The 21335-nt window shown below is 51.2% G+C and overlaps 1 protein-coding gene across 7 annotated transcripts in view; it reads left to right on the top strand.

Annotated features, from left to right (window-relative positions):
- Nucleotides 1-255: 255 nt before the first annotated feature.
- The window catches only part of TRAF3IP1 (TRAF3 interacting protein 1), a 65580-nt gene continuing 44500 nt past the window's right edge, over nt 256-21335 (top strand). For 3 of the 7 annotated variants that reach the window (XR_014265060.1, XM_082466211.1, XM_082466212.1), the window contains exons 1-9: nt 257-510; nt 3930-3998; nt 4424-4585; nt 6378-6521; nt 6629-7030; nt 9434-9505; nt 10568-10643; nt 13601-13702; nt 15214-15330. Coding sequence is in view for 6 of the 7 variants with exons in the window: in XM_082466211.1 (XP_082322337.1) it covers nt 388-510; nt 3930-3998; nt 4424-4585; nt 6378-6521; nt 6629-7030; nt 9434-9505; nt 10568-10643; nt 13601-13702; nt 15214-15330 (1267 nt within the window). In the remaining variant the exon portion in view is untranslated. Of the gene's footprint in view, nt 511-3929; nt 3999-4423; nt 4586-6377; nt 6522-6628; nt 7031-9433; nt 9506-10567; nt 10644-13600; nt 13703-15213; nt 15331-19924; nt 20027-21335 lie in introns of all 7 variants that reach the window. The other 4 variants (XM_082466214.1, XM_082466215.1, XM_082466216.1 and 1 more) reach the window with 3 other exon arrangements.

The following is a 21335-nucleotide window of genomic DNA, read 5'->3' on the forward strand; positions in this document are numbered from 1 at the left end:
CTTGGAAGCTGTGTTGCCGCTATCCAGTCCTCGGGCGGTCTCCTCTAACGCGGGGCGAACAGCTTTTTCCCGAGGCTGCTGAGCGGTGGAGGGGGTCGGCGCTGTCACCGGGCAGGGACGCTGAGGCAGCCCCACCGCAGACGCCGCCCGCGTGCGCGCGCAGCCGGACAGGGGTCGGGGCGCCGCCGCGGGTCCGTTGCTAAGGCCGCGCCGCCCTGGCGACCGAGGGCCGCGGCCCCGCGCACGCGCCTTGGCGGACTCCGGTGCACTGTGGGATGGAAACTCGAGCGGCGCGGCCAGGCCGGACCTGGCGGCGGCGGCGGGGCCGGCGGCGGCCGGGGAGCGGGGCTTAGGCTCGGCGGCCGGCGAGACGCGGGCGGCGCCGCCATGAACGCGGCGGTGGTGAAGCGGACACAGGAGGCTCTGGGGAAGGTGATTCGGAGGCCGCCGCTGACGGAGAAGCTGCTGAACAAGCCCCCGTTCCGCTACCTGCACGACATCATCACGGAGGTGAGCCCCGGGCCGGGGCGGGGGTCGGGGTGCCGGCCGGGGTTCATTGGGGTCGGGGCCGGGGTCCCGGTGCGCTGTCTGGCTGCGGGCCAGGAGTCAGGGCCCTTGTGGGGGTCGGGGGTCACTGCCGGGTTGGGGGTCGGGACCAGGGCTGGCGTCAGGGTCGGACCTCGCGTCGCTGAGCGCGGCCCCTGCCCGAGGAGCCGGGCTTTGGCCGGATTCCGCGGTGCCTCTGCTCTCACCCCTGCGCTCCCCTTCGCGCCATCCCCCTGGGCCCCCTCTTCCGGGGAGACTCCCGGCCCCTTGGGGAGCATTCTTATTTCTTCCCATCCTACCCATGTATCTCTTAGAGCACATCTTCCACTCTATCTGGCAAAGCTGTTTCTGTGATTTTTTTTGCTGCGGTGTCTAGCATGTGGAGAGTGCTTACAAATCCCGGGAGAACGGAATCATTCTTTTTTTTTTTTTTTATAAACCCCCTCTCCCCAAGTTTCCCTCCACCTGCTCCACTGTGGTCACCACATACTGGATGCTTAATCGGTACCTGTGGGTGAATTGATTGAAGGTGGTTTTAGGGGACCTGAAAAGAAGAAGCTATAAAAGAGCAGGTCAGGGACTTCCCTGGTGGCGCAGTGGTTAAGAATCCGCCTGCCAATGCAGGGGACACGGGTTCGAGCCCTGGTCCGGGAAGATCCCACATGCCGCGGAGCAACTAATCCCGTGGCCACAGCTACTGAAGCCCACGCACCTAGAGCCCGTGCTCTGCAACAAGAGAAGCCACCGCAATGAGAAGCCCGCGCACCACAACAAAGAGTAGCCCCCGCACGCAGCAACAAAGACCCAACGAAGCCATAAATAAATAAATAAATAAATTAAAAAAAAAAAAAAAAAAAAAAAGAGCAGGTCAGTATTTGCTGATAAACGGTAGAGCATGTCTTGAGATTGGTTGTCTGTAAACTTTTCCCCACTGGCTGGTGAATTCCTGAGTGACGCGGACAGTAGCTTGTTTGTTGGCATATCCTGGGTACGGTACACAGGTGCACAACAAACATTAATTGTTGAATGGAATCGGTCAAGGCTCGTGTAACTCAGGGTGGCAGCGCCCATTTCCATGGTGCACCTGAGTGCAGTGTTGACCTTGGGAACTCGGGCATGCTCTTGGGGAGTTAGGAGTCAGCTCGAACTTGCAGGTGTCCCGGGGCTCAGGCTCCCACTCTTGCCGCATGTTTGTTCTTAAACTTCACTTCTCACTCTTTCCAGCAGGTGCGGCATCTTACACAAACTTTGCTTTGCTTGTTTTTGCTATCTTACCTTAGCTTACAATGTGTGCCTCTCTCTGTTAAAAACCCTAATCGTGCTTACAGCTCTCTTGAAACCCACCCACATCCCAAGGGCTGCCTTGACTGGCCTCCCCCTCCTCCTAAGCTAGTGCAGCACTTAGACCTGCCCTGGACAGTGTTTGGGGAAGGGACATGGCTGCGTGGAGAGCCTGGTGGGAGCCGGGCCTTGAGCTGCATCACCCCCGCCCTGTGAAGTAGGCAGGTAGCGTCCTCTAACCCAGGAGGGGTCAAGTCACTTAGCCAGGAGGTGAGTGGCCAACTACAGCGGTTGCCGCCCAGCCTCACACTTTCATTTTCTGCGTGATTCCCATCTCCTCACTGAAACAGAGCCAGGAAGGAGGCTGGGGGCCACACCTCGTCCTGTGGGTCTTGGTGTGGCCCTGGGCTCATGGTGGCTGCTGTCCCCACCTCCTGGAAGGTCGGAAGGAGGAGGAAGTTTCGGGCAGGAATCGACTTGGTTGGCCAGGTAGCCAGGGTGTGGGGAAGGAGTTCCATGTTCCTAGTCGGGATCCACTGGTCTGCTTTTCTTCCTCAGGTTTTTCCTAATCTAAGGTCAAAATTAATTTTTCTACCTGTGTAAAGATAAATACGCTAATTGTCACGTACTCAATAAAGATGTTAGGACAATTGACATCTGGAAAGCATTTTCAGATAATATGTGCAGATCCTCGTACGAAAATTCTTCACTGCCCCTGAGTACTGTATTCAAATCTCTGTGTTAGTATTTTAGCTACTGCTAAACCAACTCTGCCTCTTTCATAAATTGAAGCACTGATCCTGCGAAATTCATGTCTCTTGTTGGTTAAAATGATTGCTCACAAGTTTAACTGTCAGCACACTGGAAAAACCTCAAAAGGTTTTTCCTTTTGAGGATGCAAAAGTTCCAGGAATATTAAATGCAGGATACTCTTAATATTCCACCTGTCTTGTCAGGAAAGAAAATAGCACAGCTGTTCAGTAGTTTGAGGAATGAAAGCTAGCTTAATTAATAGCTAGCTAGTTGTAGCTTGGTTTCAGAGAAGGAGCCTAATATTAGTGGGGGACTGTCTTTTTTTTTTTTTTTAAGGTAATAAATACTCTTTATATCTGACCCAGGACACACACATGTAGGCAATATTCATCCTTACTACATACAGTGCAGTCTGATATTTTCTTATCTGTTTTATTTAAAAAATGCTTATCGCTACCCATTACATTGACTTTATAGTGACCTGCCGCATTTTGAAAACCTCTGGTCTGAGAGAAGCCAGGGCCCTGGTGTGTCTGGAGGTGGGGAGGAACGGAAAGCATCACCACCCCCAAAGCCTGACTGAGGGGTAACTGGGAGGTCCAGGTTGACTGAGGAGAGGAAGAGGTGGGGGGAGAGCAAAAGTGATGTGGCACAGAGCAGCCCTCTGTCCCAGGAAGTGAGTGACACGGTGGTGAGGAGAAACCCAGCTGGGAAGTTCCTCTTCTTCCCAAAATCCATGCTCTCCACTGCCCTGAGCCGTCCTCGCAAGAGGCCGTTTCCTGTTTGTGGACCTCTCGGGGCCTCCTCGTGGTAGTGAGGCTAAGTCCGTACTCCTGATGGCTTCGAAGGTCATCCGGTCAGGCCCCTGCTGACTCCCTGGCCTCAGGCTCCTCTTGTCAAACTTCTTCTGGCCCCTTGAACAGGACCTAGTGGGACCTTGTGGGACTGTTTCTTTTGCCTGGCACGTGCTTGCTCAATACCCACTCCCCCAGTTCTTCTCCTGTAAGCTTCTGGTCTTAGTTTAGATATGATTTGCTCTGGGAAGTGTTCCCTGACCCCCCGGGGCCTCCTGCACTTGGACTGGAGTGATCCTGTCCCCCCTTATAGCCCCGCGGGTCCATCGTGTTTACCTGTCGTCACAGCCAGGCTGAGTTCTGTGAGGACCAGGCTGGCTTCTGCCCGGGACGAGGCCTTGCACGTGGCAGATGCTCAGTGCGCGTTGTGTCAGTGGGTGAGTGACATCCTGGGCGTAGACAGATCCAGGCGGCCCTTAGTGTGGGCAGTGGGCGAAGCCAGGGCATGGGCCGTCCCGTGGGGCGCTGACCACGGCCTCGCTTTATCTTTTGCAGGTGATCAGGACGACTGGCTTCATGAAGGGCCTCTACACAGACGCCGAGATGAAGTCCGATAACGTTAAGGTAGGTTTGAGGCGCCGTCCCTGCTCGCCTTCGCGAACAGGGTTTTTGTGAGCGGCGCGCTGTGCTGGCCCCTCGCTCACGGCCGACCTGTGGCTGGCATGCGAGGCCGGTGGCTCTGGGAGTTGCCACGTGCCCTGCCTCGCTTCGTGGTCTTTGCGGCAGCCGCCTAGCACACTAACGTTATCCTGGAGAAATGGAATGAGTGTTCCAGAGGTTAATGCTAGCCCACCACCTAAAACTAAAAGCTTTACCGAGGATTTTATTTTGGTGGTTGTTGTTATAAAGAGTCGGAATTTCTAAATTTGACACATATCTAAAAATAGCTTTTTATCTAAACGGGAACTGTGCCTGTTGGACATACTGAAGATAATGCAAGCTCTTTTTGAAGTATTTTAATATTTGTGTTTTAAATGGAAATCTTTCAGGATAAAGACACCAAAATTAGCTTCCTTCAGAAGGCCATAGACGTGGTGGTCATGGTCTCCGGAGAGCCACTGTTGGCAAAACCGGCTCGGATCGTGGCCGGGCACGAGCCTGAAAGGACCAACGAGCTGCTCCAGAGAATCGGAAAGTGCTGTCTCAACAAGGTAGCGCCGCCCCCGAGCTGGAAGCTGCCGGCACGGGAGGGATGACCAGACGGGGAGGGCAGGCCACCCAATGGAGCCGGAGGCGTTTAAGGAGGGGGTTTTAACCCTGTGCTTGCAATCTGATCCCACCTCTCCTGGAGCCTCAGAGTTGCAGAAGTAGTTTAAAGCTGTATGGTGAAACAGATAAGGCAGTGCTACGCACAGGGTCTACGAGCTGTCAGTATCACATAGGGACTCCGCAGGTACTTTGCTCGTGGGCACGTGGCTGGAGGCTGCGTGCCCAGCCTACTGAGCCCTGCATTCTTTCTCCTTTTGGGCCTCCTTTCAGGGCAGGTGACTGTTTCCAACCGGGTGGCCGGAGCAGCTGCTTTTCTTCGTCTTTGGGGCTTGTGGGACGTCCCTGTTTCTGCCTGCCTTTCCAGCCTCTTGGGTCTGCTTCCCTCCCTCTTTCCCTCCATCCCTCCATCCCTCCCTCTCCCTGGTGGGTGTTTGCAGAGCCGTGCTGCCTTCAAAGAGACTCCGTTTCACTGGTGCAGGGACTGGATTTCCTGGGATCCTCGCCATGGGCTAGAATCTTGCCTTCTCTGGCCTCAGAGTCCAGCCGGGGCCGTGGGAGCAGGTCATCCCCAGGGCCTGCCTTCTTTGTGGGATCTGAGTAGCCCCCAGGGGAGCAGAGTTGGACCTCTATCAAGGGCGTGGCTAATAGAGCCCTTCATGGACCTGATGGGCTGGGGGCTAACCTTCCATGTTACCAAGATGGGAAAGGTGGGTTTCAGCTCACACAGCAGCAGTGGGAGATGGGGAGTGGGATCAGACTGGCCCCCGGGGCCTCAGGATAGCCTCGCCCTGGTGTGCTGGGTCCGAGGCATGGAGATGCAGAGGCTGATCTTCCAGTGCGCTGGCTTCTGTCCCCCGCCCCCACCCCCAGATCCTTCTCGTTGATCATCTTTCCAGAAAGCAAATCTGACTAGTCTTCCTGCTGAATCCCTTGCCCCCAGCTCTGTGCACCGCTCACGAAGCCCCTCTCCTCTGCTCCTTTTCTCTCGTCTCTCGCCTTGTGCCTGCACCCCTGAGGTCTCCTGCCCTGGTCTCACTCCCTCGCTTGTGCTGCTGGTTTCTCTGTGCGGAGCTGCTTCCTGGGAGCCGTGTGGGATTGGCTGCTCTTGCTGGAACCCCCGTCGTGTTCCCCCAGCGCACTGACTTTTGCTTGTTGTACTTGGCCGCCTCGCTGGTGTGCAGCGCGTCCTCGGCCCGGGGTCTAGTGCCTGGCGTGTAGCAGTCACTCAGCGCAGGCTTGCGGAAAGCGGGAGTGTGTGGGCCAAAGGGATTCCTGACCCGAGGTGTTCAGAGGCTCTGGGGGGCGGTCAGGGATGCTGCAGAAGGGATTTTGGCATTTGATGGGGCTCCAGGTAGATCATTCCTTAGGCCCTTTCGGTGCTGGGCCTCTGTGGCCCCGTGAGAAGTGAAGGGTGTCGTAGCGTCGTGTGGTCAGCTTTGGTGTCCTTGAACAGCACACACGTCCACGCTTGGCAGCTCGGGTAGAAGGGACCCAGGGTTCATTTAGCTTGAGCGGACTGTGCTGTTAGCGCAGCGGTGCTGGAGGGGACGGTGAGAGGAGATGCTGTACGTTGTCTGTGGTAACGTTCATTTCCTTTTAATATTTTATCCTCTGAAATCCATTAGGAGACAGAGGTTCCGTTTAATGAGCAATCTTTGACTGTTGACATTCATGTTTATTAAATGTACTAATTTCATCGCAACCTTGCATTTTATTTCCTCACGTGGGGACAAGCTCTCCAGCGACGATGCGGTGAAGAGAGTGTTAGCCGGAGAGAAGGCGGAAACAAAAGGAAGGTCCTCACTGACGTCGAAACCTCAAGAATTGGATAATAAGAACGTGAGGGAGGAAGCGTCCAGGGTCCCTAAAGATAAAGCGGTGAGTGCAAGTCATGTGCGTCTGAAAATGAAGTGATGAGGCTTCTTGTGGTTCAGGTAGACAGTTATAAGTGATATTGTTATCCAGCTTTTTTTTTTTTTTCCTAGGATAGAAGAAACTCTGAAGTAAACGAGAGAAATACAAGTGGAGGTCGAAAACAGAAAGAGGAATTAAAGGAAGAAAACAAACCAAGAGAAAAGGAAAGGGACAGGGAAAAGCCCAAGGAGAATGACCGAGACAGACACAAAGATCCCGAGAGAGACAAGTACCACGAAGGGGAGAGAGAGCGGGCCAAGAACAGGGCCCGGCCGGAGAGGGACAGGGCCAAGGACGCAGAGCGGGAGAGGGAGCCGAAGAACGAGGGTGGAAAGGAGAAGGAGAAGCGGAAGGAGAGGGAGAGAGAGCGCGAGCGAGACAGGGGCCGGGACCGGCAGAGGGCGCGGAACGGGCAGCACGGCGGGGACCCGGACAGGGAGAAGAGCCACGAGCGTGACAGGCCGGAGAAGAAGGCAAGTCCTGTTGGAAAACCTCTGCCTTTAGCTTGGAAAGGGTTCGTGGTGTTCTCCAAAATGCCTTTGGTCTTGGTTGTAGTGTGATTAGGAAACTGGATTTCTTTGTCACCAATGGAAAATTCTGACAGTTGTGGATTCCTAGGAGAACCTTCAAGTGACACTGGGTTTTGCTTCTCCTGTCTGCTGTGTGTGTGTCTTTGGGCGTTCTCCTGGAGACTGGGGCTCAGTGGGTCCCGGGGCTTTGTGAGCAGCGTATCCAGGCAGCCTCAGTGTGTGTGGTCCCCCGGGGTGTGGGCAGGGCTGCGTTTATTAAGGATTAGGGCTACTTTCTAAGTCTCTGAAGCATTAGCAGATGAGTAAAATGAGACCTCAGTTTACTGAATTTTGTTTAATTAAATTTTCAGGTAAATTTAGGATTTTCCAGAAAATTCTTTTGGTTTCAGACACTGTTTTTTAGATGTGCAGGTTATTTCGGACTCGCTGTAGATAGGGTAAGTCTCCTGGCAGGGCTGGCGTTGCAGATGCTGGTTCTTGTGGGGACATCATATAACTGTAAAGTGTCCTGGGCAGGTCCTGGAAATCCTGTGGTCTCCAGCTGCTAGAAAGGAGGAAGCTGAGGTCTGGAAAAGTACAAGGTCTGCTGGGTGAGGCGGCCAGGCGGTGAGGGGCCAGCTTGCTCTTCCCTGCCGAGCCGGCCTCTGGTTTTGTGGCCTTGCATCCCTGGCACCAGGAGGTGAGCGGGCCCCGTGGGACAGACTGTGCGCCAGGCCTGGAAGCTGGTCTGCTCAGTGGTTCTGTTGGCTGTCAGTGTGCTACCTGGGACCCTGGGGTCTCCCAGGGACACCCAGGAGTCAAGTAACCCACCACGGCGTATGTGTCATAAAAGCCTGGTTTCCCATAGGGGTTTTAGAAATAACAAAGACCTTCCCCGTCTTTTGCTTCTTTTTAGAGTCTAAGAAAAGTCTTTTTCACTGAGCCGGTTTTAGTGTGGTGCTCGAACATTCTAGCGCACTTTACTGTGCACGAGGCAGCCCCTGCCTGGGGCACCTTCTCAGCCCTCCAGGCCTTCAGACCCAGTGTCCCACCCGTGATGTTCACTGAGGTTGCTGGCGATGTGACTGGTTTTTTAAGTAGAGAGACAGTTCCAAAGAGAACTTTTATAGGTGGATATATGGGACGTATTGGAGCCACGAGCGAGTGACGGTTTTGTTTAACAGTGTGTGAGACCAGGGTGAACCGACTGCGTTCCTGCTCCCAGCTGGCCCTCGTTGGCCGAAGGCAGGTGTTCAAAGACTTGTCGTGGTGATTTTGCTGGACTGGCCCTTCTGTGTCCGTCTGGGGCTCCTTTGTGGAACAGGGCTCTGGGGGCAGGCTGCTCTCTCCCCCAGGAGTGGTGGGACCCCCAGAGAGCCGAGCCTCGAGGCTTCCGGGAGGGCAGCTCCGGGGAAGAGGAGACTCGGCTCTCACTGGGGCCCTGCCGGGCAGTCTGCAGCCTCCGGTCGAATCCCATGACTTAGAAGAGACGATGGTGAGACATTCTCAGCCTGTGGAACAGCAGGTGTGAAGGCACTCTGAGAAGTCACGGGTGTGTCCCCGTGTGGCGGTGGAGGATGAGTGAGGTCAGAGTGGCCACGTGTGGGTGCTGCCCTCCTCCCGTGTCTGCAGGGAACTGAGCACTCTGGGCTGGGGGACCCCGGGCACAGAGCCCGGCCCGCACAAGAAACTACTTCGGATACGGTCTGCTACCTTCATAATTAAGTTATGAGGACAGTTAATTGTTGGAGTATTCAACAGGCATCCATTGCTTTTCACGGAGGAAAATCTCAGTGATTGTGTCTCTTCTACTCCTTATGTCGAGATATGTGTTTCTGAGAGTTGATTTAAGTGTGAGATTTTTTAAGGTGTTGATTTAACATGCTTACAGTTTTCACGTCATTTTTGTTTTGAGAGTGCTTTCCTGATGTAGCGTCTGAAGACTTTGCTCAAAAAGAACCGCTCCATTGGGAAGTGAGAGTGGTTCCTTCACAGAAGATAGGAGTGGGGCGACTCCCTCGTTTCCAGATTCCCTGTGTGTCCCTGGAACACCTCCAAGGAGTCTGGCCTGGTGTAGGGACCGCGTGGGCCTGGGAGACACTGCCCCCTACAGTCCCCTGCGAGGCCCCGCCTCTGATGCCCTTGGCCTCCTGGTCGGCCCCCGGTGGGCAGAGATCTTGGATGGGCCTTTGGAGATCCAGGCCACACGGCGACCGCAGGGGGTCGGGGCTGGGATGTGACGTGGTGCTCCCATGTGAAGGGTTATCTTGTTGTTGGTCAGTGTTAGAGGAAACATCTCGGCGCGTTTTTAGATGTTACAGACTTGAATAATTCTAGAGTTTGAAAAAAAAAATTTTTTTTTTATAGTCCTCAAGCTCAGGAGAGATGTCTAAAAAGTCGTCAGGTGGATCTTTCAAAGACTCCAAAGCTGAAACAGAGGTAAACTTGAAAACATAATTTTGAGAGACGTAAACCCGTAGCTGTGTTGAAATAGTAGGTGCTGTGTGGTCCTCCCCCCGTCCACGGAGGCACGGGGCGGGGCGTGGCGGAGGCTCACACACAATAGGGCCATATTTATTTTGTTGTAAAAGTACCGATTTAAATGGTTTACTGCCTGTAAAGTAGGTGGGGTGTGTTTATCGTCTGCTTCTCTGCGGTGGACTCTTGGGTCTCCTCGTACCTTTATGCGACAAGTATGATGTACGGTGTACGGAGGGGTAGGGCAGTCATTTGGGAGAGGATGGAGGTGGCACTTCGGAGGAGTCTGGGAGAGGATTAAGTCACGAGGCAGACAGGGACCGGAGGGCCAGCTGGAGGGACCCGTCCAAGCTCTGCCTGGCCCGGTGGGACCCCGCAGTGCATTTCCTGTGGGTGAGGTACAGGCCAGGCCGGACTGTCTTGGGGAGGTTAGACTCACCCCAACTTCATCGTCCAGTTTGCATTTCAGAAAGTGTATCCGGGCAGCCACAGGCAAGATGGACAGGTGTGGAGTGGAGGCTGGGAGGCTAGTTAAGAGGCCCTCGTGGCAGGTTGAGGGAGGGGTCGGGCCAGGGAACTGAGCCAGCGGTGGGAGGGACGGGATGTGCTGTTTTCTCTGATTTGCACTCTGTTTAAACACATCGTGTACGTTTTCACTCTCAGAGTCGTTCACAAATGCATTGAAGTAATTAAGCATGTAGCGATAGAAGTCGAGTCCTCGTAAACTCATCTGACGAGACAGTGATTCTCAAGGTGTGGTCAGTGGACGGCTGACCTTTTTAGGCCTGTACCAAAAAGTGGAATTCTGCATTTAGAGTGAAAGAGCTTTCAGCTTCCTTCTAATTCACACTCTTAGGTCTTAAGTGCTTAGCTGCACTGACTTGGAGTCAGTTCCCCTTTGAACGCGTACGGGTATTGTTGTGTTTCCTATTTGTTCTTCCTTGAGCTTGAATAATAAATCTGCTCATGATGTTGCTCTGTGATGCATCAATTAATTTTTTTTTTCATTCTCTTTTCTTTAAGACTGAGATTTCCACTAGAGCATCCAGGTCAGTGACGACAAAGACATCAAAACGGCGATCCAAAAATTCAGTGGAAGGTACTGCAAAATTTATCATACAATGTAGCTGAAAATACTAGATTCTTTTTTTTTTTAATTTATTTTATTTTTGGCTGTGTTGGGTCTTTGTTGCTGCGCGTGGGCTTTTCTCTAGTTGCGACGAGCGGGGGCTGCTCTTCGTTGTGGTGCACAGGCTTCTTATTGCAGTGGCTTCTCTTGTTGTGGAGCATGGGCTCTAGGTGCACGGGCTTCAGTAGTTGTGGCACGCAGGCTCAGTTGCTCCGCGGCATGTGGGATCCTCCCGGACCAGGGCTCGGGCTCGAACCCGTGTCCCCTGCATTGGCAGGCGGATTCTTAACCACTGTGCCACCAGGGAAACCCAATACTAGATTCTTTGCTTTAATCACAACATCTAGTAGGAAAAAGCGTCTGTGACTAGAAAGCAGATTTGCCTTTGGAAGGAATGAACAAAGACTGTGTGAAAACGATGAAGATACATGGCTTTCACAGCCACACGCCTGTGCATGCCCTTGCACACGTGTGTGAGCTCACGACACCAGGGGCAGAGTACACCTGCGTGATCTGTGTTCCAATCTAAAAGGTGTGACTGAATGTTAATTTTCCAGAAATGTTTATCAGTCATGCGTGTCTCACTGACTCTTCTGAATGGGTAAAGCTGGTTTAGTCCTGATGCAAGATGGACATCAGGCGCGTCCTGCCCTTAGACAGGTGATGTTTATGCATTTAAAGCATAGCAGAAGATGTCACTGGCAGTCGTGCTAAAAGCTGAAGCTGAAGCAAATGGGCCTGGCCTGGGTTTGCCCGAGGATGTGCCTCCTTATGACAGACCAATAAGTAGGGAAAGAATGTCAGTCCAATGCAGGGAAGTACAGTTGGAGGCCGGCAGTGTCGGAGGCTTTCAGTGGAAGCATGAAGTTACTTTGAATGAGCAGTAGTTGGTCCTGAAAAGTCATCCTTTTCCTAAATTGTAAAACTTAAAGAAGTATGGCAAGAATGTAGTAGTTGGAATTTTTCACTGAGAAATTGAACTTAGGTGGTAAGTTCCACTCTTTGACATTGATAAATGCTTTAGTGAACTTTTTTGTGCCAGAAACTTTCTCTCCCTTTTGGGCGATCTCTGTGGGATAGGTTCCCAGGGTATAATTACTGGCACAGAGGGCCATTATGGACATTTAAAGTTTTTAGCTACAGTGGACACTGTCTGTACCCTCTACCCCACACCTTCTCCGGGGATTTGTTTGAAAGGCTTGCTGATTTTGATAGATGGAAAACACTCAGGGTCTGAGTGTTCTTAATTTGCATTAGCTCCCTGTACGTTAAGGACATCCGCCAATTTTTTTTTTTAAGTATTTATTGTTTTATTTTTTTTATTGGGGTATAGTTGTTTTACAATGTTGTGTTGGTTTCTACTGTACAGGGGAGTGGAGTTCCCTGTGCTAACAGCAGGTTCTTATTAGTTATCTATTTTATACATATTAGTGTATGTATGTCAATCTCAATCTCCCAATTCATCCCACCACCACCCCCTGCTGATTTTTAAATAAGTATTTGTTTCTTATATTTTTTTTCCACTTTTTTTATTCTAATTATGTTTGGTTTCTGACTTGCCTAGGTGTTTAATTTTTGTGCACTGGAAGCTAGTAGTCTTTTTTTTTGTAGTTTGTCCAGAGATTTGAGAGATGAAGGTTTGTGTTTTGTCATACGTTTTAATAATTAATCTTTTTGGTTATCTCTTCATTTTAATTCATGGTGTAAAATGAGGCTCTGAATTTATTTTTTCATAATAACTCATCAGGTGTTCCAGGGTCACTTACTAAATAATTGTTCCCTTCCCTCCTGCTCTGTGATCTCCCCACATGCCTTTTGGAGTCTGGAGTCTGGTGTTTCTGTTTTTGTTTTTTCTCTACTATTTTCTGTTTCACTACTAGTTCCCTATCATTTTTCTTTTCAAAGAAGTTTTAAGCCCTTTTATTTGCTATTCTTCCAGATGTATTTTATAATCAGTTCATGAGTCAAAGAATCCCACCTCCCACAAAACAAATGGATCAGGATGTAATTGGACTTGGGTGAAACTCAGGCTTTCGTTATGCTGGGAAGATTGGATACCTCTACTTTCAAGTTAGACAGGGGTCTCCTCCTCTGTCGAGACGTGTGTTGGGTGCTTGGGTGTGTCTGTCAGTCAGGGATTGCTCGAGTGTTTGTTTTGTTTTCAGTTTTTTTGGAAATGGTATCTTTCTTCCCCTCATTAATTTTTAGTGATCATCGTTGGAATATAGAAGCTTTATTGATTTTTGTAAATGTATCTTAAATCTAGCTTGTATTGGATCTTAACCCATAATTGTTCCATTGATGTTTTGATTTTCTAAGCTGATGGTCGTATCATCTGCTTTTCTTTTTTAATAACTCAGGATGTTTGCATCTGAGTTAACCGGTAAGATTGAACTGTAGGGTTCCGTTTATTTGATCTTTAAGAGATTTGGTTATCAGAGAGTTGCCAGCTTTATGACATTAAGGTTTCCTGAGCTGTCGACAAGTTGGTGAACTCTTTCTTCCCTGCCTGCTAGTCGGGCACTGACCTCACCCCGGGTCCTTGCCCAGCAAAGCTGGCACTGCGCCCTATCCTGCTGCCTCGCTTTAGCGGGTAGCATTAGGGAAAGGGTCCAGCACCCAGGAGGTGTGCGAGACAGAGGCCCTCTGTGCTCCCGCCGAGGAGAGAAGCCTTGCCTTTACTAGAGAGGGAGGGCATCACGTTTGTTAGACATACTTAGAATCTTAAGGCCATACTAGAATCCCTATAGGATCCAAAAAACATTCTGCATAAGAATATGATAATTTTTGCTTATTCTTAACTAGTGGAGACTGGCAGAGCAAATCACTTTGAGTTAGTGGGTGCATTTTAATTTCATTTGTTCGATAAATATGCAGCATCACAAATTAAGTTTAATACGTATTTTCATTGTGCAATTTCCTGTTAGGAAGAAGGGATTCTAGAACCAGTGAAAATAGTCTCTCCCCTGAGAAAGAACGTAACTCTTCCAGCAGTAAAGCTGAGAAGGAACACACCGGGAAACAGCTCGGTAAGACTGAGTGAACCCCGGGAGGCTGCGAGGGAGGGTTTGCGACTCGAAACCTTTAGCCGCCTGATGCCTTGCTTCCGTCTGGTCATTAAACAGACGGAGCCCTGTGGGTGGTGCAGAGGAGATGCGCCCTGTTTGCCGCGGGCCCGGGCGCCAGAGCACTGTTCTCGGCCCCGCATGCAGCAGGGGCAGGGGGCCTGTGGGCCCCCTTGTCTGAGCCGCAGGGCTGCCCCCGCCGTGCGCGGATTCCCGTCCGTGACTCCGTCACTGGCCGAAATCGTCCATGTGAGCCTTCCTTTCTTAATTCTGCAGATATCTGTGGAGTACCTGCCCTCGTGGAGAGTACGATCTAGAAGGAGAAGACAGATAATAAAGAGAACTCAGGATGTATACATTCGTGTTCGTTAGCCATGAGTCTTTTGAAGGGAGATGAAGCCGAGAGAGGTGGAGGGGGGGCGTAGGCAGGGAGGGCCCCTGAGGAGGGGGTGTCTGGACGGAGTCCACTAGGGTCACAGAGCACATGACCTGTGGGTGTCCAGGAATGGCCAGAGGCCCCGAGCTGGGGACAGGCCTGCCTGTTTGAGTGACTGGAAGCCGGGTGGTGAGGCTGGAGCAGAGAGAGGGCAAGTGCCAGGAGAAGGGGCTCGTGAGCGGGCAGGCTGGGGGCATGGTAGAGTAGGTGGGAGCGAGGTCCCGGGGGGCCCAGCAGGACAGAGACACGCTCTGGCTTAGGTTTGAGAAGCGCCCCCGTTAAAACTGCAGGGGCGGGAATGAAGGCTGGAGAGCAGGTAGGTGGTGCTGTGGCGTCCAGGTGAGAGGCCGTGACGGCTGGGACCCAAGGTCACTGCTGCGGAGATTGGGGGGGCGGGGTGGGGTAGGCTGCCCTCACGGAAGGGACGACAGCGCGCCGATGGACTGCACGGCGCCTGTTAGAGAGGAATCCCAGGTGGGGTCAGTCGGGGGGTGTCCGGCACCTTCGCGATGTCATTTACTGAAGTGGGGAAGGCTTTGGGAGAAGCTGGTTGGCAGATCGGTTCTAGAGGCCTTAAGTTCAAGATGCCTGTGCTGAAACAAGCAGGTGGAGGTGTTGGGACAGCGGGCGGGTGTGTGGGCCTGGGGTTCAGGGGGAGAGCTGGAGAAGCTGACGTTGAAATGAAAAACGTGGGGGTTCCCAGATTAGCGTGCGGGCCTTCATGCAGTATGGACTCCGGGGAGCGTGGAGCCCAGGATTCGAGGGTCGGAGAGGAGGACACGGCTCTGGCAGAGGAGACAGAGGCCAGCAAGTTGGGGGGGTTGGAGAGCCGGCGCCCTGAAAGCCAGGGGGTTCCGGGAGAGGGAGGGGCTTATCCAGCACTTCTGAGACGGGTCCCCTGGAGGCTGAGGGTTGACCCTTGAGTTGATGGGACAGTTAGTTGGTGACCTTGGCATAAAGCCTTGTAAATCCCGACCAAAGCAACCCAACGCAAAAACCTTTGCAATAGTTTAATCTGTTGTTAACTGTTTTATGTCAGGAAGAAAGGAGGATGATATTTCAGCTAAAATTTTAGACCCCATAGTGTCTGGATTAAATAATGAACCAGATCAGGAAACTACAACTTCAGAAATAGGTAAGAAAAATATATTCTTTAGTTTAAATTCCTCGCCACTTTGGTATGAAATATTTACATCTCACTGTGGTTATCGTTATTCTTTATTTTTCTAACCACTTTAATGTTCATCAGATTTTTTTTTCCCACAGTGTACCGAAGAACAGAAATGACTTGATAGTCTGTTTGCTTTAATTTGCTAAGTTTTATGATAAAGAAGATTAACTCAGCTTTACGTTAACCTTTACATGCTTTATTATGTGTAACATCTTTGCATCTAAGTCAAAATGCTTTCTTTATCTTACTCCTGGAATTTTGAAAAATGTTGTGGATAGTTAGAGAAATTATCTTTCAATTCTCCGGCATGCTCTGCTGTGTTGTGTTGAGAAAATGCTCCACAAGAAATATTTTAAAGTGCTTGCTCGGCGCGGCCGGGGAAAGTGTCCCCGTGGCTCCCCTTTTACACTCGAGGCTGGCGTGTGTGCACCTCCTCACCCTGCTGATGCCGTGTGATTAGACGCATGGATCTGGAATTTCGGTGGGGTGATCCAAGACCGTAACTGTATGTAGTCTTCTGTGATGTTTAACTACATTCTTCAGAAATATGGCAATTCTTGAGTGACATTTGAGGGGAAAAATAGTGTAAATCTTGCCCCCAGGGAAAGATAAAAATTTGTCTAGGCTGAACTTGCCTCGGATCTATCTGGTGTTTTAACATTCTGTAACTGTAGCTAGGATAACAATAAGCCCATCTTTCTGTACTCGCGTTCTCCCTTTACTAGTTTTTGCTTTTCTAAGACGGTTGTGTCTGCAAGCCGTCTGCTCCGTCGCGGGCTCAGCAGTGATGGTCTGTGGTTATTCTGTTCCAAGCAGGTCAGCTCTGTGTGGCTTATCTGGGTCTTGAGCAGTGTGGGAGGACCGAATGACCTAAATTGGGACAGAATGAGTTCTTACGGATGAAAATGCTTTTCTCAGGGGCCACGCACGTTGCAATTCAGCTGCGTCTTGTGATGGTTTATTTCATTTCCGCGGGAGCTTTTCTCAGCCACAGGCGGGTCCTGTGGGGGGCAACACGGGGCAGTCCTGGCACTGCAGGAGAGGGGCGTGGGCGGCGCGAAGCTTGAGGGAGGGCTTGCCCTGCGCAGGCCCTGGGTGGCCCTGGTGGGCACACCTCGCATCCAAACCCAAACCTGCGTACCTGCTGGCCTGGAACGAGCCGCACAGGTGTGCTGTCTGAGCCAGTGCCTCCTCGTGGGTACACGGGTGTGAGAAGACCTGCCTTGAGGGTAAACGAGGTGATGTTCGTGAAGTGGCCGGCTTGTCACCGACGTGTCGTACACCATTGCTTTAGTACCGATCACGTTATGTATAAAGTTTACCGAGAGCCCCGAGTCAGGGTGAGTCAGCGGTGTTCTGAGATGGTATGATGGATTTAAAATAAATTGGGGTAGTTCTTTAGACATATGTTAGACTTTAGGGATCTTTACAGATCTTTATCTGCATGTGTGAAAACAATAAAAGCTCAGTGTTTAAGAAGCACAGAACATCGCAGCAGGCGATTCTCAGTTGCGTGCTTTGCGGAGATTAGAAGGAAGCCTGGTGCCACCTGGTGGCCGCCAGCAGAGTCCTGTGCGCTCCCTGTCCCTGGGTGGTCCCCGTGAGCCTCCCTCCCCGCAGACCCTTCCTCCCTGCACACACCCCGGGTCCCTGTCGTCACAGACGTCGTCCTGCACTGGCAGTCATTTTACTTCCGGAATTCAGGGTTTGCCAGCAGTTGTTAGGGCTCTTTAAGTTCCCAGACTGATTGTGGCTTCCAGATCCAGGCCACTGGGTCTGTCCTCCCGGTCCCCTTCCTCTCCTGGCCAGCGCTTCAAACCAGCGCCTGGCCGTGTCGTGCTGACCGCTCCAGGGCCTGGCCAGCCTGCGTTATTACCATTGGGGTGCCCAGGAGAATGGGTGGGCTTGGTGGTTCTCGTTTGCCTTTGCAGGTGGATTGAAGAATCCAACAAGGAATTTATCCATTTCTTTTCAAAACATGAACGTCTCCTTCCCCTGCTCACATTGTCACGCAGGCTGTCTGAGGAGACTCGCTCCTTCTACAGCTGTTTGATCGTCTTATGTTTTCCCGGAACCTTACACCATCCATGTCTTCAGTTTGCTTGGGTTCGCGCATTTCATTTTGTTTTATTGTTTAGACGTTTTCATTATGAAAAATACAGAAAATACATGGAAAGAATAGAATGATTCGCACCCATGTACCTCTCACGTAGATTCAGTAGTCCTAACATTCTGACATACTTGCTTCATCTGTAGTGACATAGTTTTATGAATATTTCAGAGTATTTAAAAAATATTTTAATACTTTATCTCTAAATAATTCCATTTAAATACTTCAGCATGCACCTCAAAAAAAAAAATGTTCCTACATAGTCGTAAAATTATTGTTGCACCCAACAGACTTGTCATTCCCCAAGAGCTTCTAAAACCCACTCTGCATTCTTATTGTCTCAACGATGTTATTTTTTTGAAAATCAGGATCTAGAACACACTGTATGTTTTTTATTATTCTTTTGGTCTCTTTAACCTCTTTGAATCTGGAATAGCCTCCCTTCCCCCACCTTTCGTTCCAGAACATTGACTTTCTGGAGAGGTGAGGTTGCTTGTCCTGTACGGCGTTCCCTCCTCTGTGTTTGTCTGATTGCTTCCTTGTGGTGTCATTTAACTTATGGCACACACACCCCCCCGCCCCCCCGTATTTCTGTTAGATCTAAAGGCCTGATCAGATTTGGGTTGAAGAGATTGCTTCACCCTCACCCCTACGTAGGTGATGCTGTGCCCTTTACCTTATGTCCTGTCAGGGTGCACTTAATGTCTCTGCATCCCATGATATGATGCTAAGGCCGGTCACTGGGCCAGGCAGATCCGCCCATTTTAAACCCTGGTTATTTGCATTTACCCTCAGATGTAGTCAGCACCTCTGTGCAGCTGAACTTTGCACAGAGGCCTGGCAGAACGGCAAGCTGCTTGTGCAGTGCTGTGGGCTCTGCGCTGCTTGGTGAGTTTCAGGGAGAGTGGCTGGTGCGGACACCGTGGCCCCAGCCGGTGCCCCCAGCTTTGCGCAGGTGATCTTATTGGGGTGAGAACCCCCTCAAGGTGTGGCGCTCCGCCTGCGTCCTTACCTGCGGGGCTCAGTAATTGCCGCTAACTCAGACAGCAGACTGTGCTAATGCACTGATTTTTCTTTTTTTTTTTTTTTTTTTTGCCAATTCATAGTAATTTTAATTTCTTATGGGTGCGTTATTTTTTTAAAAGCTGTTGCTTGGCAAGCTGGTTAACCTGCCCTCTGATTAAGAATCGATTGTAGTATTATTAGTGAATGATAGTCTGTTTCTGTGTTCTTTCTGTTTGTGTGAATTTGGGGTCTAGTAAACCTTACTTAAGAATACCACTAGAAACGTTAAAACAACCATCATAGGCCTCTCAAAAAAGTAAAGAAAGAAAGAGCTTTGAGGAGATAAAATTGTGCAGAGTGTCGTTGGTCTCCTCAAGCTATGGACAGAAATAATGCATTTGTAATTTACTTGCTGTGCTGGTGGGTTTTGTACAATATAGAAAATATTTGATACTTTCAAATAACATATGACAACTTAAAGTTATTGGGGTGTTTTCTTCTAAAATTGATAATCTACAGCTGCCTAGCTTATACTTATTTTTAGATTTGTTTGTTTTAGAACTTAATGGTATTTCTTGTTGGTCCTATGAGATATCATAAATAATTAAGTATAGACTTGAATCAGACTGTTTAAGTCAGCATCGTTTTTGCAGATCAAAAAAAAAATTTCCTCAGAAAATTATATGTTGTCTATTTTATGTAGTTCCACTACATAAAATCAAGCAGTTCTTTGATAGTTAGTGACAGTTTAATTCTGACATAAACTATTTCTTTGAGTACTTTTAAGAAATTATAAGATCGTGTTTCAGGAAAGGGAACATTTTCCTAATTTTATTTTTGTCTCCTGATCCATTTTAGAGGGTGTGTGGGAGGGTCCTTTAGTAACGGGTCAGGTTTCCTCCCTGGGTCCTGCCACAATTCAAAATCTGTTCCCCCAGCACCGCTCCTTTTGTTTTTACTAGGAAAAATGTTTTATTTCTCAGGTATTTGGTGTTTTTTTCTATTTTTATAAACATTCGCACATCAGTCAGTAATCAGGAGGCAAGTATTTGGGAGCTTTTGACACGTCTAGGGCTGTGCACGAGGCCAGAAATATTTTTCCTTTTCCTCCTGCTTTCCTGAAGTTGCAACCTATTTGCAGCTTGTGACTCCCAGGCCTGGCTGTTGTGGGGAGATGAGGGGAGACTGGGAGTGTCGGGTGGTCCTGGAAATGGGGGGCCAGGTGCTTTGGCTGTGGGAGTCTAGGCCTCTGCCTGGGCCACGTGGGCGGGGTCTGCTCACGTCTGGGTGCCCCTTCCCGCTCTCCTGATCCCAGAGCCAGGCCTGGGAGGAGTGTTATAGGTGCGTTTTCTAGAAGCTGCCCTGGATCATCCTTGGGAAGCTTGCGGTGGGGAAGCATAGATAAGTAAGGTGCCGCTGATGACCAGTTCCCTCTTAATAACCCACTAAACTGTCTTACATCAGGAACAAAGGAAGCTAATACTCACTCAGCTAGTGTTTCTGATGCGAATTCATCTAGTCTGCAGCGAGAAAGTGCTGAGCCAGAACCAGCAGTAAAGCAGAAAGGTGAGAAGGGGGCCCCTTGTCAACCACTCCTGTCCCGTGAGGGAGACCCAGCACCCCAGATGTGGCGCTGCTTGTGTGGACGCCTCTCATCCCAAGGCCATGGCTGCAACCACAGGTTCCCTGGGTCTTTGACGCCCCCAGAGAGTCCAGTCCCTTGTTCTCCACACCACCAGGACAGAACGTGGCAAATGGCTCACTTTTGCCTTTTTACAGAAACTAGAAAGCATGTTCTAGTCACTGCCTGATGGCAGCAGACTCTCCTGTGTCCCCAGTGTTCCTTCTGAGATACTGTGGCAGAGCCCGGGGTGTCGGGACGACAGGGACAAGCCTCAGTTGCTGCTGGGGGTCCCAGAGGCCGAGCTGCGTCCCCCAGGTTTCAGGTCCAAAGAGGACTTTCAGCTCAGAGCGCTGTCATGACCGTGACTTTTCTGTCTGTGATGTTCTCTGAGTGTCTTAAGTCCTACCTCAGTGGGGTTCTGCTTTTGGCATAATTTTTCTCAGCAGTAAAAAAAAGTCGTGGTAAAGTCCACGTTCAGCATTTGCTTTTTAAGGCCCTGGAGCTCCTTCGAGCATGGAGGGGTGCACGTGCCCCCTGGCACGTGAGTTGTGCCCCAGTGCTGGGCCTGGTGCAGGGTGTTGGGACCGGGGCAGCAGGGGCATGGCCAGGTGAGGGCAGACGTTTGTCAGTTTGTCCAGTAGAAAATGTTGGTTGAAGGCCTACTGTGTGCTAGGCCCTAAGGCAGTGAGTGCATGAGTGGGCAGAAGCCAGTAGGTGCCCTAAGGGGTGCTGGGGGTGGTCTGGGGGGAGGGACTCTGCACCCTCTGGGGGAGGGTCAGGGAGAGCCTTTGGGCAGGGGCAGGGGTGAGAGCTGGGGCCAGTGGCCACGTCAGGGAGCTTCGCAGCAGGAAGCCGATGGCGTTTTTACGATGAGTGACTGAGCCCTACTCAGATGGCCTCCACGTGGGCAGCGCAGCGCGTGGTCCAGAGGCGAGAGCAGCCTGGGCTGTGGCGTGGCGGGGAGGGGGAGCGGCCGAGTCTCAAGGCGCGCAGACACCTGAGGGCAGGCTCCCCAAGCTCAGGGGGGGCGCGGCCGGCTGTGAGGGTGCGCTCATCTGGGACGAGGGATGAGGGGGACAGAGCGCCTGCACGGGCCGCCTCGGCCCCGGAATCTGGGCAGCAGGTGGAGCCGCAGAGGACCTGGGCATCCGCGAGGACGGGGCGCCCAGGGCCCGGGCCGATCTGTGGGCGGGGCTGCTGTGTGCCCTCACCACCTGGGCATCAGCTCGTGACTCAGCCACCTTTCCGGGA

Source organism: Balaenoptera physalus (assembly GCF_965194825.1).
Source record: "Balaenoptera physalus genome assembly, chromosome: 6".
NCBI lineage: Eukaryota > Metazoa > Chordata > Mammalia > Artiodactyla > Balaenopteridae > Balaenoptera > Balaenoptera physalus.